Genomic DNA, 21,830 nt, shown 5'->3' with positions numbered 1-21,830 from the left:
ATCGGCCGTTCTGTTGACGGCCAACAAAAATTTTATAGCATGCACACCAGATTTTGTTCGGCCGAAAAGTCGCAGTCGGTTGTCGGAAGCATCATACTAACAAGCCAAAAATCGGCCGATCGAACGTTGGCCGAAAATTCACGGCCAACAATCATTGCGTGTGTACAAGGCATAAAGCCTCGTACACACGCATCGATAGTTGGCCGCGAATTTTCGCCCAACGTCCGAACGGCCGATTTTTGGCTTGTTAGTATGATGCTTCCGACAACCGACTGCGACTTTTCGGCCGAACAAAATCTGGTGTGCATGCTATAAAATTTTAGTTGGCCGTCACCAGAACGGCCGATTGTTCGTCAGTCAGTACAGATTTCGGCAGACATAAATGTGATGAGCAAGACTGGGCATGCTCAGAGAAGAAAAAACACACGGAAAGTAAACCAGCACATGACATCACTTCTGAAGTTGTTGTTTTTTGGCCGATAAAATTCGTGTGCAGTCTAGAGCACATTTCAACCAACACAACAACACTGGACAAAAGACGGCCGATCGTTCGGCCGATAATCGTTGCGTGTGTACGAGGCATTAGTCTAAAAAGCGCTTAGTTGACAGGTGGCAAGCCTTCATACATTTCACATTATCTCCTAAAGAACAAGAGGACCTTTATAAAGACCCCTCCTATTAGAGACTACCTACTGCATTATGGAAAGGAGGATTCCCCGTTCACCTAAGAGTCCACATACAACTTCTACTAAGTACTGTTTCTCTTGGTTGATGACTGGTTCAACTACAACTCACCCCCCACCCCCCCTTCTCGCATCTAATTTTTGTACTTTCTTATCACAAGATATATCCATCCAGTTATTTCACCTTTATTAGGTTACTACCTACCCTCCATCCCTACCCTCTACACCCAGCTACACCCCCCTTTCTCTTCTCTCTCTTCTTCTCTACTTCTTTTCTTTCACCCCCCCCCCCCATTACCTCTTATTGCCTTTCTGCTGTAATCTTGGTCGTTATTATTACTGCCTATCAACATGTTCAATACAAGATGTTAACTATGCAAATCTCGACCCCTGTCAAAGCTTTCCTCTTTCTATTTGTGAATTCTTCAATAAAATTTATTAAAAAAAAAAAAAAAAAAAAAAAGAAAGAAAGCCGTAAGAAGTCCCATTTGCAGTTTGCGAGAAGCCATGTGGGGGACACAGCAAACATGTGGAAGAAGGTGCTCTGGTCAGATGAGACCAAAATTTAACTTTTTGGCCTAAAAGCAAAATGCTATGTGTGGTGGAAAACTAACACTATCACCCTGAACACACCATACCCACCGTGAAACATGGTGGTGGCAGCATCATGCTGTGGAGATGCTTTTCTTTAGCAGGGAAAGAGAAGCTGGTCAGAGTTGATGGGAAGATGAATGGAGCCAAATACAGGGCAATCTTATAAGAAAACCTGTTAGAGTCTGCAACAGACTTGAGACTGGGGCGGAAGTTCACCTTCCAGCAGGACAACGACCCTAAACATACAGCCAGAGCTACAATGGAATGGCTTAGATCAAAGCATATTCATGTGTTAGAATGGATCAGTCAAAGTCCAGACCTAAATCCAGTTAAGAATATGTGGCAAGACTTGAAAATTGCTGTTCACAGACGCTTTCCATCCAATATGACAGAGCTTGAGCTATTTTGCAAGGAAGAATGGGCAAAAATGTCACTCTCTCTATGTGCAAAGCTGGTAGAGACATCCTCAAAAAGACTTGCAGTTGTAATTGTAGCGAAAGGTGGTTCTTCAAAGTAGGGACCGATTGATATCGGTTTTTCGTTGCCGATATTTTGGCCATCGCATATTGGTATCGACCGATATGGGCCGATATTTTGTACATTTAAAGTTTTGAAAAATAAAGACAATTTTTGACACAAATCTGGTACTGAACATGTTAATTTTTGTTTAATGCTTAATAGGTGGCTTACTGGCACCCTGTGGTTGGTGGATGGCTGGCTGGCACCCTGTGGTGGGTGGCTGGCTTTCTGGCACCCTGTTGTGGGTGGCTGGCTTGCTGGCACCCTGTGGTGGATGGCTGGCTGGCTGTCTGGCACCCTGTGGTGGGTGGCTGGCTGTCTGGCACCCTGTGGTGGGTGGCTGGCTGTCTGGCACCCTGTGGTGGGTGGCTGGCTGTCTGGCATGCTGTGGTGGGTGGCTGGCTGTCTGGCACCCTGTGGTGGGTGAGTGGCTGGCTTTCTGGCACCCTGTAGTGGGTGGCTGGCTGTCTGGCATGCTGTGGTGGGTGGCTGGCTGTCTGGCACCCTGTGGTGGCTGGCTGGCTGGCACCCTGTGGTGGGTGGCTGGCTGTCTGGCATGCTGTGGTGGGTGGCTGGCTGTCTGGCACCCTGTGGTGGGTGGCTGGCTGGCACCCTGTGATGGGTGGATGGCTGGCTGGCACCCTGTGGTGGCTGGGTGGCTTGCACAGGGGCTGTGGGTGGCTGGCTGGTACAGGGCCTGTGGCAGCTGGCTGGTACAGTGCCTGTGGCTGGCTATTACAGGGCCTGTGGGTGGCTGGCTGGTAGAGGGCCTGTGGGTGGCTGGCTGTCTGGCACCCTCTGGTGGGTGGCTGGTTGTCTGGCACCCTGTGGAGGGTGGATGGCTGGCTGGCACTTGTGGTGGGTGGCTGGCACAGGGGATGTGGGTGGCTGGCTTGTACAGGGACTGTGGGTGGCTGGCTGGTACAGTACCTGTGGCTGGCTGGTACTGGGCCTGTGGGTGGCTGGCACAGGGCCTGTGGGTGGCTGGCTGGCTGGTACACGGCCTGTGGGTGGCTGGCTGGCTCGCTGGTACAGGGCCTGTGACTGGCTGGCTGGTACAGGGCCTGTGGGTGTGGGTGGCTGGCTGGCACCGGGCTGCTGTGGGTGTATGGCTGTGATACACTCCTGCGAGACTAGACCCGACTCCAGATGAGGCTGTCCAAGGCAAGGGAGGTGGCCTAAGAAGGCAGAATGACGTCACGAAAATATCGGCAATATCGGCCAGTCCCAGGGCTGATACCGAATATATCTGGGAAAGTGCATATCGGCCCTCGATATATCGGCCTTGCTGATAATCGTTCGATCCCTACTACAAAGTATTGACTCAGGGGAGCTGAATAAAAATACATGCCACACTTTTCACATATTTATTTGTAAAAAATTTTGAAAACCATTTTTCATGTTCCTTCCACTTCACAATTATGTGTCACTTTGTGTTGCTCTATCACATAAAATCCCAATAAAATCCATTAATGTTTTTGGTTGTAACATGACAACATGTGGAAAATTTCAAGGGGTATGAATACTTTTTCAAGGCACTGTATCTGTTTTTTAGTTATGAATAGAGTAGGGGACAGTAAAATTCCTGCCGGGTTATTTTTTTTACTCTCTGTGTCCCATTGGGGAATTTTCCTTTACTTCCTGTCCCAGAGATGCAACAGAAAGTTAGAGGAAATCTCCCAATGGGAGCAGAATTTCTCTCTTAGACAGTGGTCCCCGGAAAAAGGTGATCCTATTGGACAATTTCCCCTCACCTCTTGTTATGGGGAGAACTCTAAAATCTTGGATTCCCCATCACTTTTTTCTAGATGACAATGATTACCATTAGAAATAGAGAGGGTGTACCTCCCCAGTGGAAACCGCAATAAAAACTTGACAGTGGGTTTAATCCTTCCTCGCTCTATCCAAAAAAAAGTTTTGCCTAAACATACCAAAAAATAATAATAATAACACACATATACTGTATACATACTGTACATACTGTATCAATGTTCAATGTCATTAGTGATGTAACTAGACTGGTATTTATTTATCAACCTGGATTAAATGGTTCACGGGTGTGTCTTTCATGTCCACATGGAGGAGTAAACATGCAGGAACCGTGTTGTTGCATCGTCACTGTAACTATGCAGAGCTCAAAGTTAAGTTTCGTTTCTCCAGTTCTTTGGCAGAGTGACAAATAGTTTGCACATGACTCGACTAGGAAATACCCTTAGTCAAAAACGAAACTTTGAATGTCGTTAGGAAAGAAAAACAACAAGGCTCCTCTAGGGCAGCTATATATACTGTATATATACAGTATCTCACAAAAGTGAGTACACCCCTCACATTTTTGTAAATATTTTATTATATCTTTTCATGTGACTACTCTTAAGAAATGACACTTTGCTACAATGTAAAGTAGTGAGTGTACAGCTTGTATAACAGTGTAAATTTGCTGTCCCCTCAAAATAACTCAACACACAGCCATTAATGTCTAAACTGCTGGCAACAAAAGCGAGTACACCCCTAAGTGGAAATGTCCAAATTGGGCCCAAAGTGTCAATATTTTGTGTGGCCACCATTATTTTCCAGCACTGCCTTAACCCTCTTGGGCATGGAGTTTACCACAGCTTCACAGGTTGCCACTGGGGTTCTCTTCCATTTCTCCATGATGACATCACAGAGCTGGTGTGGTTAGAGACCTTGCGCTCCTCCACCTTCCATTTGAGGATGCCCCACAGATGCTCAATAGGGTTTAGGTCTGGAGACATGCTTGGCCAGTCCATCACCTTTACCCTCAGCTTTATTAGCAAGGCAGTGGTCGTCTTGGAGGTGTGTTTGGGGTCGTTATCATGTTGTAATACTGCCCTGCAGCCCAGTCTCTGAAGAGAGGGGATCATGCTCTGCTTCGGTATGTCACAGTACATGTTGGCATTCATGGTTCCCTCAATAAACTGTAGCTCCCCAGTGCCAGACCATGACACTCCCACCACCATGCTTGACAAACTTGTCTTTGTAATCCTTACCTGGTTGTTGCCACTCACGCTTGGCACCATCTGTACCAAATAAAAGTTTATTTTGGTCTCATCAGTCCACAGGACATGGTTCCAGTAATCCATGTCCTTAGTCTGCTTGACTTCAGCAAACTGTTTGCTGGCTTTCTTGTGCATCATCTTTAGAAGAGGCTTCCTTCTGGGACGACAGCCATGCAGACCAATTTGATGCAGTGTGCGGCGTATGGTCTGAGCACTGACAGGCTGACCCCTCACCCCTTTAACCTCTGCAGCAATGCTGGCAGCACTCCTACGTCTATTTTCCAAAGACAACCTCTGGATATGACACTGAGCACGTGCACTCAACTTCTTTGGTCGACCATGGGGTGGCCTGTTCTGAGTGAAACCTGTGCTGTTTAACACTGAATGGTCTTGGCCACTGTGCTGCAGCTCAGTTGCAGGGTCTTGGCAATCTTCTTATAGCCTAGGTCATCTATATGTAGAGCAACAATTCTTTTTTTCAGATACTCAGAGAGTTCTTTGCCATGCGGTCTCATGTTGATTTTCCAGTGACCAGTATGAGAGAGTGAGAGGGATAACACCAAATTTAACACACCTGCTCCCCATTCACACCCAAGACCTTGTAACACTAACAAATCACATGACACCTGGGGGAGAAAATGGCTAATTGGGCCCAATTTGCACATGTACTCACTTTTGTTGCCAGCGGTTTAGACATTAATGGCTGTGTGTTGAGTTATTTTGAGGTGACAGCAAAGTTGCACTGTTATACAAGCTGTACACTCACTACTTTACATTGTAGCAAAGTGTAATTTCTTCAGTGTTGTCACATGAAAAGATATAATAACATATTTACAAATATGTGAGGGGTGTACTCACTTTTGTGAGATACTGAGATACTGTATATTGCATGGTCCCTAGCAACTTTAACCCACTTAAGGACCAAGCCTATTTCTGACACTTGTTGTTTACAAGTTAAAATCTGTATTTTTTGCTAGAAAATTGCTTAGAACACCCAAACATTATAAAATGTTTTTTAGCAGAGACCCTAGAGAATAAAATGGAGATCATTGCAATACTTTATGTCACACCGTATTTGCACAGCGGTCTTACAAACGCAATTTGTTTGGAAAAAAAAAACACTTTTTAAAAAAATAAGAAAACAGTAAAGTTAGCCCATTTATTTTGTATAATGTGAAAGATGATGTCACGCTGAGTAAATTGATACCTAACATGTCATGCTTCAAAATTGTGCACCTTCATGGAATGGCGACAAACTACGGTACTTAAAAATCTCCATAGGCGACGGTTTCAACATTTTTACAGGTTACCTGTTTAGAGTTACAGAAGAGGACTCTGTGCAGGCCAGTTAACTTCCTCCACCCAAATTCACTCATTCATGTCTTTATGCACCTTGCTTTGTGTTCTTTTCACTCCTCTGTCAGAAATATTGCGAGGAGCACCTGGTTGTGGCAGATTTATGGTGAAATGCTGTTCTTTACACTTCTGTATTATGGCCCCAACAGTGCTCACTGGAACATCCAGAAGTTTGGAAATCCTTCTGTAACCAATGCCATTAGTCTATTTTGCAACAATAAGGTTGGAAAGGTCTTGAGAGATCTCTTTGCTTTTACTCATCATGAGATGTTTCTTGTGTGACACCTTGGTAATGAGAAACCTTTTTATAGGCCATCAGTTGACATTGAACAAGCTGATATTAATTTGCACTGACAAGGGGCAGGATTGCTTTCTAATTACTGATAAATTTCAGCTCGTGTCTTGGCTTACCATGCATGGTGTCTTGGCTTACCATGCCTTTTTGCACCTCCCCTTCTTCATGTGTTCAATACTTTTTCCCTGTGCACCTTTACAAATATATTTACCTAGAAAAATGGTGATGTGTTGGTGACTTATTTTACCCGCTGTGTGTGTGTGTATATATATATATATATATATATATATATATATATACACACACACACACTGTATAATGTAGCACTGCCCCCCAGAGGACTGCTGAGAATTGTACTTTCTGTATTCCCCTGGGTTACCCGTAGCAACAGTCTGTGGAAACATATCACTTTAGACACTTGGCTCAGACAATGAACAGTCCAGGGGATTTGGTTTTTGTGTTTTATTTAGAACTGGGATGGGAGAAGGGATGAGTGGGATACTCCAACTATGAACTATGCACAAATCTTGAGGACAACTAGCAGTAGCCTGCTTCACCTTGCCACTGAAGTGAAGATAAAGAATATGATCCTGATTTAGTTTCTCTTCAGGGTCCTAACTTGGCACCCCCTTTCTCACTTCCCGTGCATGCTAGCCCCTGTCCACTGGAGTGGTCCCCTTCCTGGGCAGACCCCTGGCAAGCTTCCTGGTACTCACTGACACTGTTTTTCCCAAGGTTGCTCTGCCTTCAGCTCTACTTGTCAGCATCCACTGGACCTCCTGGCTCAGCACCACACTTTTGGCTCACTAGGCCGACCGCCTGTGACCACTTTCCATATAGACAGGAGGAGAGACAGCAGTCACCCTCCTCCTGGGACCTGGCTTCCCGCCCAAAGACCCCTGTCACATGTGCCCTTGGCTTTTATAACATATCCCGGGATGCACCAGTGTTTATGCCAACCCACTGGGATAGTTACAAAAGCCTGTGTGTCACTGGCTTGGTTTCCTCCACTGCCCAATAGGCTCCCCTATTGGATACAGTGGGGACACTCCCTTAGCCAAGATGAGTCACACATGGACATGCAACAGGCATAACTACTGATCAGGCTCCCCTGATAAGCAGATGGAGCAGGCTATATTTTACCTGCTACTCTCCTGAGCAAACTATTCTCCTTCCTACCACCTATCTAGGAGGGTGCTTTATATATATATATATATATATATATATATATATATATATATATATACACACACACATGTATATATATATATACACACACACATGTATATATATATATATATATATATATATATATATATATATATACATACACATACATACATATATATATATATATATATATATATATATATATATATATATATATATATATATATGCTTTTTAATTAAAAAGAAATCCAGAAAACAAGTCAATAAGTTTATATACAAGTATTTATTTTTAATTCATATTAATTATATTCATTTACAACAAATTTTGAAAATATCTATTCATAGTGAAACAGTCCATTTATTCCTTTTTACATATTAATTATTAACTATTTGTACTGAATGCCTATTCATCTCCATATTCACGTTAGTTTATGTACTTTTTTGTTTTAAAGAGAATATGGGAGGTTTAAAAGCTCTTACATGATTTTATAGTTGTCCCCTCTAGGTAGGGTAACCTCTCTGTTTTCCTTGGTGATCTTTATTATCAAGACAGGTCATAAGCAGGCCCGTTGCTACAAGGCAGGCAAACCAAGCAATTGCTTGGGGCCCCGAGCTGGCCTGGGGCCCCAAGACAACGACTGGTTAAGAATAAATGCAACGACACTGTGTAAGACTGTGAGCGCCCCTTTGATCGTCAATGCAGTAAAGTGCAATGACACTGTTATCGGGATCTCCCTCAAGGGGGCCCCTCTCTGCCTCAACAGGTTTGTAAAAAGTCTGATAAGATCTGCAGACACCAGAGAGATCCCTGGCCTACCAGCTAGACTTTATGCAGAGCATGGTGTATGGACCAGCCCATGGACAGTGCAGACTGACAGCTCCTATAGCAGGGCTCTAAATGCAATTAAAATTCCTGCAGCAGGTGTGGATGAGTGAGGAGCAGATAGCATCAGGGTGAGTAGCTGCTAGGACCCTCTGCTTCTACATCTGCCGAGTGCTGACAGGTCTGAAAACGTCTTTCTTTTTTTTTCTATCTCCCTTCTAATCTTAGTCTTCCTTTGTCTCTTTTTGTTTATCTGTCCCCCTCCTCTCTCTCTCTCTCTCCTTTCCTTATTATATCTATCTATCTATCTATCTATCTATCTATCTATCTATCTATCTATCTATCTATCTATCTATCTATCTATCTATCTATCTATCTATCTATCTATCTATCTATCTATATCATATATATATAGATAGATAGATAGATAGATAGATAGATAGATAGATAGATAGATAGATAGATAGATAGATAGATAGATAGATAGATAGATAGATAGATAGATAGATAGATAGATAGATACTTAAACTGTATGGCTATGCTGTGGTTCCTGTAGACTTTGCGTGTGTGCGGGGGGTCGGGGGGCCTCCATGTCCATTTTGCTTGGGGCCCCCAAATTCCTTCAAACGGCCCTGGTCATAAGTAATCCAAAATCTTCCAATGGGGACACCTGTTTCAGTGACAACAGTCTAAATATGAAATTCCCCTAGTTTTGTAAAGATTTTGGATCACTTCCTGTTGTGTGAGTGAAAATCTCCCCAACATGACAGACAGCAAAAATAAGCTGTAACCCTTTTCTGATTTACCAAAAACGAAATAGAAAGTTTAGACTATGCATACACTTTAATTATTTCAGTTCCACGGTAATAATAAACATGAGAGCATTATACTTTTAGTTGCTTGCAGTGGCGGCCCGTCCATATGGGGCGAAGGGGTGCCGCCCCCTAATCCATGCACCCGGCCCCTAATCGACATGCAGGGCGCCGGACACATGGATTTCAATGGGGTTTTTTCTAATTGACTTCAAAAAAGGGTGGGCTCAGGGCGCAGAGCCCACCCAATTGTGTGACAATAGCAAATTATTTGCTATTGTCTTCCTGATTCTCCTCCTGGCCAATCAGGAAGCGGGTCTTGAGACCCGATTGACCAAGGAGTCTTAGGTCTCCCAGCCAATTGGGTCTTAGGACTCACTTCCTGTTCAGCCGGGAGGAGAAGCAACGTCCCCAGAGCAAGGACTACCTGGAGCGCGGAGCAGCAGGCCTACCCCCAATCCTTGTCATCTGTCTTCTCTCTGATCCCCGCTGTCCCATCTGTCTACTGCGGGGGGAGGGGGGGTGTCACTGGTTTCCTGTCCCCCCCCCAAAATATTGAGTACCAGCCGCCACTGGTTGCTTGATTGCTATTTACAGTTAGATATTGACTATGATTTTAGAAAATTAAAGCCGTTTGAAGGTCCTTATCATTCAAAGGCACAGCTTTGACTTGTGGCAGTACATAAACCCATCATTCTGGCACAAAGGGTCACCAAAATTAAGGAATGATGTTTTGAATATTTTTGTGACATTGCACCTCGGTGTTCAAACCATCTTAATGTCAAATCTACTGAACCAACATTTTGCATGCAGTTATATCACATTTGCTGGACGTGTCAAATCTGTGTAGGACAGTGGTTCAGGAGTTTACAATTTACTAGGTACTTAGTACTGAAATAATTTCGGAGTTAACGATTGTATATGTTTTATGTTATTCTTGCACATATAATATATGAACATACATAAAACGTTGTGTGCGAAAAATGACCAGTAGTAGTTAATAAAATCCAACTGGATTTATTCTATAATGATCACATCATTTCCCGACTCATTTAAATGGCTTTTTTGGTTCAAAATAGATCACCAGAGCTAAAGTGGCTGTAAAGGCAGAAGTTTTTTTTTCCTTACTGTATTTCATGTAGTAAGAAAAATAACCTTCTGTATGTAGCTTCCCGCGCAACCCCACAAATACCTACCTGAGTCCGATCTCGATCCAGCGATGTGCACTAGAGCGGAGGCTCTCTAGGAACTCTTGCTTCTCATTGGCTTAGATACAGAAGTGGGAGCCATTGGCTCTCGCTGCTGTCAATCACAGCCAGTGACGAAGGAGCAGAGGGTGGGGCCGAGCCCTGCTTATGGACACACATAGCAGGGCTTGGGAGCAAGCAAACATGAGTACCCCCTTAGAAAGCGGCATGCTATAGGGGCACTCGATGGGAGGAGATGATGAGGATCAGAGCTACCCTATTTTTTTTAAAAAACCATTGCACAGAGCAGGTAAGTATTACATGTTTGCTATTTTAATAAAATTATTTTAAAATCACTTTAAAAGCACTCTTCAGCATTAGAGCAAAAACCCAGTTAAATTTGGTTAACTACTACAAAGATATAGATACCATGAGGTGAGTAAAGAAGAACCTTCGCAGACATATGGGACATTTCTGAAATAGCGTGACATTAAAAAAAGGGGTGCATCGAGAAAAACCCCAATTAAAATGTATTACTCTAGGTCTAGGATCTTAGAGAGTAACTGTGTAAAACGAGATTAATGCAAGATTGGGTGCTTTTTTATGGTGCGGCTCCTCAGCAGCTCTTAAGCTCATTGACTATGACTTTATTTCTAATAAATTGGTGCCTGTCATTTAAAAAAAAAAAAAACGCCTTTGAAGCCCCCTTACAGTATATAATCTTAGCTGGCCATTGATGGAGATAAACAGAGGAATATCACAAATCCCAATTCTGTCACAAAAAAAGATGATTTAATTGCTGAAATGTCATCAAACTTTGCTAATATTATTATATATATATATATATATATATATATATAAAAATTAGCTTACAAAAAGTTACCTTTCAAAGCTAGGAGCATGTAGTACACCAAGCTGTGAGAGGCTGATGCTGTGTGAAATTTATAGTTTAGGTTTATTTATACTTTGTAAACAAAGTCATGTGAACATCATGACAATACCATCATGACAATGCTTACATGACAATAACATTGGAATTAGGGTAACCTTGGCCATCCATTATAGGTGAAATGAGCTTCCTTAATCCTCCTTTTTAAACCTATAGATATCCCTTAAGTGATTGTAAAGTCTAGTTTTTTTTCAATAAAAATAACAAACATGTCATACTTACCTGCTCTGTGTAGTGGTTTTGCACAGAGCAGCCTGGATCCTCCTCTTCTCGGGTCCTTCTTTGGCTCTCCTGGCCCCTATCTCCCTTTAAATGCCCCCACAGCAAGCAGCTTGCTATGGGGGCATCCGAGTCGAGGTACAGCTCCATATATCCATTCAGACAGGGAGCTGCGGTTCGGCCCCGCCCCCTCACCTCATTGGCTAACTGACTTTGACAGCAGCAGAAGTCAATGGCGCTGCTGCCAATGAGTAGGGGAGTCCTGGACGGCTGAGAAAGTCGCTAGATCGAGAGGGGGCTCAGGTAGGTTTTAGGGGGTTGCTGCCCACAGAAGGTTTTTTATCTTGATGCATAAAATGCATTAAGATAAAAAAAACCTTCTGACTTTACAACTCTTTTAAACCATCAAAAGCCACCATAATATCTCCTTCCTCCAGAAATAGTAAATATTCAGCAAAATGTCCAGATTTTTGTTGAAATTTGTTCAAGGTGAAAACACCCAATTTCATTCATGCCTATTTTGAGATCCTTTCAATGTTATAGGCTATTGGGCCACCGATTGAAAACCCCAGATAAAAAGAAACTAGTTCAATACTCCTACCACTTCTAAGTTCTCCAAGGTGAGCAGCTCTTACTGGGATTGTAACTCTTTCATCATCACTACCATACTCCACAATGATAGAGTCATCCTCAACTCTACCTTGGACGTGGGAAAGCAAGACATTTGTTTCAGATTCTTTCCATATTTCTCCTCCTTGCCAGAGGGAATTTAAATGGGATGGTGGCACAGCAGAAAAAAATTGCTCGATCCTTCCTTTGTGAACAAGTCTTTTCAAGCCCTTATTATTAGCTAAGTAGAAATGGGCAATTGGGTACTTGGTGTGGTGCATGTGTCGATACTGGCCCCTAGATGATTTTCTCATTGACTTGATACACTTGGCGATGAGTTTAGAATCAGAATCCAGCTGATACTTGTCATGAGGCCAGAAAAGTAACGAGGCTAAAAAGTATGGATCTGAAGACTTGTGGTCAAAGCCGATGGTCTGCAGAACCTCTCTGAGATACTCTTTCAGTTTTTCAAATGGTGCAGTTTTGTAAGATTTTGGAGAAATGCAATGAAGCACAATATTTGCCAATATGAAGTTTTGTTTGTCTTTGTGAGTGCAAGTGTCTGGGCTTTTCTCCAAAAGGTACCTGTATGCATCTACAATAGATTCCATTTTTCCCACATCTTTTTTTGGATTATTAAGATACTGCAAAATTCCGGAAAACCTATCAGCCTTGTAAGACTCTAGTTGCAATCTAATGTCCTGTACAAGCAATGGCATACTCTTTTTTTGGTCAGGGATGCCACCTGCAAACCGTTCAACTTTACAGAATAATCGCTTGTATTTTTTGTAGTAATCGTCAATGTTTTCTCGTATTTTGAATTCAGAGGATTCCTTTGTGATGCTCTTTTGTTTAAAAAATGTAAAATAGTCATCAAAAAAGTCAAAAGTTTCCTTTAAGCACGATTTTAACTTGGTTAAAAAGTGTCTGAAGTCTTGTAACACACCACAGAATTCCTCATGGCTTTTACTTGCGTTGTCGACTGATATGTCCCATTTTCCAGATAGGTACTGCCTCAAGTGTTTTCTTGATATGCCGTCTTTTGTGTTGAACCATGGTAGCAGCAGGAGTATATCCACTGTGCAAAGACAAACTTCTATCTGTCCCAAGTATCCTACAGTGTTGTAGACATGATGACCTTTGAGTTTTGTTGGCGCATACTCATCTCTATCAGACTCTATCTTTTCTGTTTGTTCTTGGCATGCTTTAAAGGCTTTTGATGCATTTTCAGCTATTTCCAGAAGTTGTCTCAGATCTGGTGCACTTAAGCACATTTTGCTTTGCTTAGCCATCATCATTTTTAACTGAGTCTTGTGTATCTGACCCAGCGTATCTAAAATGTAAGAATTTGTTGGTGACATTTGTTTTGCTTTCTTTGCCCATTGGAAGGCAGTATCGATGTCTTTCTCTCTTATGTAAAAATATCTTGCCAGTGCTTGTAATATGTATGGATTCTGGTCAAATCGCTCAGTTCCTTCTTTAAGAACAGTTTCCACACATTTGTGACCCTCGTCTTTCTGTATTTCTTCAATCAAAGGGGAAAATAGTGTGTCTATTTCATCTCCATGTTCTTTTCGTTGTCTTGTTACCAGCAAGCTTTGCATATTCTTTGCAAATAGATCTCTTCCAATCAAAGTTTCATAGAATAAATTGGTTTTTAACATGTTTAACATGATGCTACTCTGCTGCATGTTATATGTGTTCTTTAATTCCTCTATGCATTGTTTTGCTATAAGTGGGTGAATTATGCGTAGCCCTTGGTAGCCTCCATATTCTTCAACTTCAGTTCGAAGTAAGAGAGCAAAATATCCACCCAATTTTTCTTCTATGCTTTCAGGGCCCCAGAAGGTCTGTTTTGCTGTTATTCCAAGGAACTCCTCACACATAGAAACAGAAATTGTGGAGTCATTCACATACTTGTTTAGAAGGGCCAGAATCGAGATCAGCTGTGCTTCTTTGCTTGCATCGTTTAAACCTTTTAATACGTTCCTTACTACATTTTCTATGTATTTAACATCAAAATCTCTTTTCATAATCATAAAGGAATAAAAGTCTTCAGGCTTCTCATGGCGTTGTTCAATTTCCTTTAATTTTGTATTAAAGGCTCTCTTCTCTTGTTCAGAAAGTTTATGAATCAGAGGAACACTTTTTGTGCAGTAAGTCTTGGAGCTTTCTTCTGGGTTCTGTGATCTCATACAGTGTAAAATAATCACCGCTGGTTTCTTATATCTTATGGCTCTTTCTACAATGGTTGCCCTGATGCAACTCTCCAAACTAAATACATTTTCTTCTTCTTCAAAATCATCAACTAGAAGCAGAACTGGATAATGGTCTGCGGTGTTAGATGATCCATGAGTTGCTAACATTATCACTTCTTTTGCAATATCTGTAAAGCTATCGGTCTTTCTCTTTAAAATTGCACATCGGAATGTGTCTCTGAGTTCCCAAAGTACATGCATTGCTGTAGTAGTTCCTCCACAGCCAGGATGATGATAGAGAGTTATTGTTTTTACACTGCTTTTCTCACTATTTGAGGATTCTATTAAATATCTTAACTTTTCATAAGTGTCTCTTTTAATGAAGGGTCCAGTGTATTTTTCTGATGAAAAGTAAAAATTCCAGCAAGTGGCTTTGTCTCCTTTATAAAACTTCTCTTCTTGAACCTTAATGAACTCTTGAAATTTAGACTCATTTTTCTCTATTTCTGTATCACGACATTCATTAATACAAAGGATGTCTAGAAAAGTCATACGATCTTCATCTTTCCTCTGTAGAATGATTGATGATCCACCATGAGATGGCAGGAATCGGCTAGAAGATCGAGTATTGGATTTCAATTTCAGGAGAGTCCCATTTACATTCTCAAGGTCTAAGGTGTAAATACACCTGTCTTCCATTTCTTCCTCGTTTATTATTTTAGATTGTAGGTCTCTCCATCTGTGAAAGATTTGTTCATTTTCGCAAATACACAGAATGTCAGTCATGCCACTGAGTTCCTGGTAAAATGCACTGAAAACTTCATTTATGGGATCCACTTGGTCATCAACAGTGGAAAGCAACAAAAACACAACAAGAAATTTACCAGGTTGCATCAGATCTCTTCTGCAGAGAAAAGAAACCATGCGTCTAACTTCTGCCGCTTTCTCTTTATGCCACAATTTATTATTTAAGGGTTTATATTCTTGGCTGTTAAGATCTAGCCTCCCATTACAGAAGATCCAACTGGTTTGTTGGGACAGTTTGTGCTCTTCAAGCTTTTCAACTGTGACGCTATCCATATTTTGATATTGACGTGGAGAATGCAAATTTGCTCCCCTTTTTTCTCTGTAAACTTTGCATAAACCATTTGTGCAAGAGTCGGGATCAAAATCCAGAACAGCAAACCATGGAATTTCATGCAGAAACTCCAGATGTTTTGTATGACTTTCATGACATTTATTTGCTACCAAAATGTACCACTTGAAATATGAATTGTCCAGTGTATCTCGATTTCCTGTTATTAAACTTACAAGTTTGTGGCCCTGTTCCACCTTTAAGTCTTGTTTTCTTTTTTGGTTGTCTTCTGCTTCTTTCCTGGCCTCATCCCTCTCTATCATCTTGGAGTAAAACATTTTGAAGTCTGCATCCCTTTGTTTCACATTTGCTAAAATGTCTTTAGAGCTCTCCCCATCTCTTACAAAGCAACAGATATCCTTATTTTTTGACCATTTCTGGTCATTGTAACTGAATTGGTAAGTATGAAATATTTCTGAACTACAATAGGTGTGTTCAGGAACTATATCTACTTCTATAACAACTAGATCAGATTGTGTGTTTTCTTGATGTAGTACATCAACAAAACGAGGTGGACGGATGCACTGCTCGGCTATAGAAATTTGCTTTTCCTCAAAATACTTGTTTATCATTTGGTAAAAATACTTGCCATAAAGTTCTCTGTCAACAATGTGAACACCAATAATTTCCCCATGAGGTTTGTCCCGTACTCCGAAATGGATGGTTCCATTGGTGCGGACATTCATGCATGCAGCTGCAAATCTGAAAACTTCATTGCAAAACTTCATCTTTTTATTCTCATCTGTCGCTGTTTCTGTGTTGGTATATTCCTTGTACTCGTGCACTGGGTCAATATAATTAGAGGTTCCAGCTTCTGGCATTAGAAAATGGTGTTGAGTATACCGTTTGCTGTCATGAATGGTATTAAAAGGGTAGGGTGTACATGTCACTTTTCGACAACTGAGATCAACCTCTGAAGACTTCAGTGTCACTTCAGTAGCACTCAACATTTCTCTTGGCTGATCTTCACCTTCATTGACAGTTGACTCATCTGCTCTTTTTTGCTTCTCATTTTTTTTCTTTGGCAGATTCATTGTTGGATCCTTCTTTACATTTATACATTTTTTATCAAGATCTGCTGGTCCTTGTTTTTTTTCCTTGGTCATCTGGGTCCATTGGTGCATTATTAACTTGGCTGAACCATAAGTAATTTTAATATTTGAAAAGTCTTCTTTTGAAAATAGGTTTAGTGCTCTTCCAGTCACATTCTCTCTGTACAAAATATCTCCTTCATCTTTGCAAATTTTTAGACATTCTGTAACCCAATACCTCACATCTTCTTTAGTCCAGTCAGTGATATCTGAAGGCAAATTAAACGGCGTGTCCATTTTTCCTTGAATCCTTGAAGATAGAAAAAAAGAAAATTGTTATTTAAAAAAAATATTTATGTCAGAACTGAGGCTTGTCTAATGTAACAATTTCACCTTAATCATAGAGACAATTGAGTACTGTCCGTGATACTTTTTTTATTTGCACTAACATACAATTTTTCAGGACAAGCTTTTGGGGTATGTCCCCTTCATCAAGATCCAAGCAAGGATCACTAATACGGCTACAATTACCTCAACCTTAATCATACAAATTTTACGCAGCCATATACAGCGCCTTGAAAAATTATTCATACCCCTTGAAATTTTCCACATTTTGTCATGTTACAACCAAAAACGTAAATGTATTTTATTGGGATTTTATGTGATAGAGTCGGATAGACCAACACAAAGTGGCACATAATTGTGAAGTGGAAGGAAAATGATAAATGTTTTTCAATTTTTTTTTACAAATAAATATCTGAAAAGTGTGGCGTGCATTTTTATTCAGCCCCCTTTACTCTGATAGCCCTAACTAAAATCTAGTGGAACCAATTGCCGTCAGAAGTCACCTAATCAGTAAATAGTCCATCTGTGTGTAATTTCTCAGTATAAATACAGCTGTTTTGTAAAGCCCTCAGAGGTTTGCTAGAGAACCTTACAAACAGCATCACGTAGGCCAAGGAACACACCAGACAGGTCAGGGATAAAGATGTAGAGAAGTTTAAAGCAGAGATAGGTTATAAAATAAAATACCCCAAGGTTTAATCACTTCTGGACTGGAAGGTTTTACCCCTTAATGACCAGGCCATTTTTTGCGATACAGCACTGCATTATTTTAACTGACAATTGCGCGGTCGTGTGACACTGTAGCCAAAATATACTATAAACTATAGTATATACTATAAACAAAAATAGTGACATTTTTGAAAATATTTTTTACTTTCTGCTATAAAACACAGCCAATAAAAAAATCAAGTTTTTTTCATCAATTTAGGCAAATATGTATTCTACTACATATTTTTGGTGAAAAAATCCCAATAAGTGAATATTGATTGGTTTGCGCAAAAGCTATAGCGTCTACATATTGTTATGGAATAATTTTTTTTTTTTACTAGTAATGGTGGTGATCAGCGATTTTTAGCGGGACTGCGACATTGCGGTGGACAGATCGGACATCTAACTGACACTTTTGACACTTTTTGAGGACCAGTGACACTAATACAGTGATCAGTGCTAAAAAAAAAAAAAATGCACTGATACCATACTAATGACAATGGCAGGGAAGGGAATAACATCAGGGGCGATCAAAGGGTTAAGTGTGTCCATAAGAGGTGATTACAATCTGTGGGGAGGGGGGGGGGGGGTGCGCTGATTGGGTGAAGACAGGGATCAGGAACACAGGATCTCCATCTTGTCCCCTTACAGAACAGCGGACTGCCTTGTTTACATAGACAGATTGCCATTCTGCTATTCCCAGGGATTATCCCTGGTGGCCAGTGGACATCGGGTCTGCCGGACCTATTGATTGACATCCCCACTAGCCAACCACAGTGAGATTGCACCTCCGGCGGTGCGACGGAGCCATCTAGTGACTATTGAATAAAACAACGTACAGGTACGTCGTTTCACGCAATAGCAACACTTTGCCACAGTAATTACATGGTGGATGGTCAGCAAGTTGTTAAAGATCTCATGGAGCACTGTTCGAACCATCATACGAAAATGGAAAGAGTATGGCACAACTGCAAACCTACCAAGACATGGCCGTCCACCTAAACTGACAGGCCGGGCAAGGAGAACATTAATCAGAGAAGCAGCCAAGAGGCCCATGGTAACTCTGGAGGAGCTGCAGAGATCCACAGCTCAGGTGGGAGAATCTGTCCACAGGAGGACAACAATAAGTCATGCACTCCACAAATCTGGCCTTTATGGAAGAGTGGCTATAGTATTTTAAAATGAATATAGTGCTGCTTGTACCAATATATGCCTCATGGGAATTTATGTGCAAATAAGTGAAAATACTTCAGAAAACTTTGTATATACAATATTAATATGCAGTATCTAGAATTGATATAATAAATAAACATTGTCTCCAATCACATACATATTTCATTCAAATGTTTGTGCAAATAACATTTGAAAAGTGACCAGTGCTGCTTATAATAAGTCCAATAATCCTTTGTTAATTCAACCAAATCAGAAAATGAAAGTGATAAGTGTTGTAAATAGTGTTCCAAAACACATGTGAGCAATTAACCGCTCCTTGTTATAGCACTGCTGAACAAAAGCTTAATCTGGTGTAGCAGAAAAAACAATGAGGTGTGCCCGGTGTCTCCACACATTCTCCCCCTCTTGTTGCTCCACTCACCAGAAATCTCTCCCCATATAGGGGTAACCCACATTCACAGCCCTTCCTGGCTGTATCTAGACATCCAGGTCCACAGCAAAAGCTGCCTCATTAAATCCAGGGTCAACAGAAAAGCTGCTTCCCCTCTCCTTTGTATCCACTGTCCCAGCAGGCTCACATATATATAAGAACATCAAAGACAGGCTTCATAGTGTAATTCCGTTAAAAATGAATTATTATAAAATATTGGAGGTATTACACTTACATTTAGGTAAGATCACATAAGCATATGAAAAACTGGTAATCCTGGACGCAATGCATTCCATGGACCCGAAACCGTAAGGAGCGGCCGCACCTGATGACATCGATGTGATGAAACGCATAGGGAGGAGCTACAGCGTCATTGCATCACTTCCGGTTGTGGGTCTATAGAACCGTGGAATAACCTTGTAGACTACATCTCCATGGTGAAAGTCCATTCTGCACAATGTATTCATCTCTGTTCTTCCTCTGCATTCCAGAATACAATTAGAAGGTTTCATACTGGTAATGGGTCTGAGAGAACAATCTAATAAAAGTCTCATAAGAAGGTAAATGGGAAGAGAACAAACAGCTCCCCACTGTCCAAATGCAGTATAAGCAACTATTCATCCTAACTGAGGTGCACAGGAGTGACCCTGGTCATTGTGAATTCTGCTCTGCTTCAATATACTACTAGGACATACCAAGGTCTTGAGGTTTTAGGGTGTACCTCTGGCATGTATAAACCAGGTAAATTGGCTCCTTTTCTGCACTGCAGGTACACTACCTACAGGTCGCATCTCTGTTGTATTCCAGGGAGCTCATGTAGCTTACACAATGTATTTGATTGGAGACACTGTTTATTTATTTTATCAATTTTACATACTGCATAATATTATTGTATATAAACAGTTTTCTAAAGTATTTTTCTCTTATTTGCACATAAATTCCCACAAGGCATATATTGGTACAAGCAGCGCCATATCAACTTTAAAATACTATATCCATTTCTGACGTGGTAGCAATCACAGTGGAGGCAGCAGCCACACATACACATTATTCTCTGTCCATAGCATGGATTCACCCATCTAATATCATCCTTTATGGAAGAGTGACAAGAAGAAAGCCATTGTTGAAAGAAAGCCATAAGAATTCACCTTTGCAGTTTGCGAGAAGCCATGTGGGGGACACAGCAAACATGTGGAAGAAGGTGCTCTGGTCAGATAAGACCAAAATTCAACTTTTTGACCTAAAAGCAAAATGCTATGTGTGGCGGAAAACTAACACTGTACATCACCCTGAACACACCATCCCACTGTGAAACATGGTGGTGGTAGCATCATGTTGCGGGGATGCTCTTCTAGAGCAGGGACAGGTAAGCTTGCCAGAGTGGATGGAAAGATAGATGGAGTCAAATACAGGGCAATCTTAGAAGAAAACCTGTTAGAGTCTGCAAAAAACTTGACACTGAGGCCAAGGTATGGCTTGTATGTATAAGCAGGTGAGCTAGAAATACATAGCTTGGAATACAGATCTAGAATGTGTTTATGTCTCACCTTTAACCAAGATGAATGCACTTTAGCGAGGTTGGTCTTTTAGTGTCAATAGCACCATCCACTAAAACATTGCAGCTCCGAGTCCTGCATTCTGCTTAGTGTGTCTATTCCAAAATAAAAAGTAAGGTTTAAATAATTTTAAGTTAATTACTGCTGGGAAGGTTTTATCCTACTACAACATAGTAAATAACTGTACACAGCAATACAAGTTATGCCTGTCTTCAGAGTTTACTTTTATTGTAAGTATGACTGTGAGCTACTAGAGTGAAAAAACAATAACAAACTGCTCCATTATATTAACAAATTTCAAATCAGCCTGCAAACAATGTATGGTTGAGAAGAGAGGACCCCCAGTTTCCCCCAAGCCAGCTTTTTTCCCATTGTCCTTGCCAAAGGGGAGAATCACTATTCAGGCATCAGTTTTCTTGCTCTACCCTTTTTTTTAAGCACGGGTACACAATTTTAGAGCAGCGTTTCCAATATATTACATATAAGATTTTTTTTTTATATATAGCTTGCAGTATATGTCTGCTTTATGGGTTTATCATATACACACGTATGCCCTGTAAATGCAGAACAAGCGGCGAATTGTGCAACTTCCACAAAACCATGTTAAAAAACAAATAAGAAATATTGTTTATTAATGCACTATAAAAGAGTATATATATATATATATATATATATAAGAGTATAGTAAAAAACAAAACTTACGTTTTTGTTGATTAAAAGCCCTTTTCCTGTTTAAATGTTATTTTATCTTCACCATTGTTCTTGACAGTATAACAGCTGTGTGGAATCCTTGTCGTGTACAAGGAAATAGGAAAGGTGGGTGTGGATCAGCTGTGTTCACGTGTTGTGACATATTTTGTTAGTAAAATGTCAAAGGTTGCATGTCTAGAACAAACAGCTAAACGTTCTCCCATCGCACTTACCAGCTATTCTGTAAAAAAAAAAAAATTGCGATTTCTAACAATGTACATTAAAAACAAAGGTTTTAGTGTGACACATTTGCAAATAAATATGGAAGCAA

At 40.9% G+C, this 21,830-nt stretch overlaps 1 protein-coding gene across 1 annotated transcript in view; it reads right to left on the bottom strand.

Annotated features, from left to right (window-relative positions):
• LOC309555572 (uncharacterized protein) overlaps positions 1–21,571 on the bottom strand; it is a 70,490-nt gene extending 48,919 nt beyond the window's left edge. The window contains exons 1-2 of the mRNA XM_082257632.1: positions 21,512–21,571; positions 12,147–16,907 (exon numbers count right to left, since the gene is read on the bottom strand). Of these exons, the coding sequence (XP_082113758.1) occupies positions 12,147–16,894 (4,748 nt within the window). The 5' untranslated portion in view covers positions 16,895–16,907; positions 21,512–21,571. The remainder of the gene's footprint in view (positions 1–12,146; positions 16,908–21,511) is intronic.
• Between the last annotated feature and the right edge of the window lie 259 nt (positions 21,572–21,830).

This window comes from Pelophylax lessonae (assembly GCF_965119305.1).
Source record: "Pelophylax lessonae genome assembly, chromosome: 5".
Lineage (NCBI taxonomy): Eukaryota > Metazoa > Chordata > Amphibia > Anura > Ranidae > Pelophylax > Pelophylax lessonae.
This window is presented reverse-complemented; position numbering and strand designations above follow the sequence as displayed.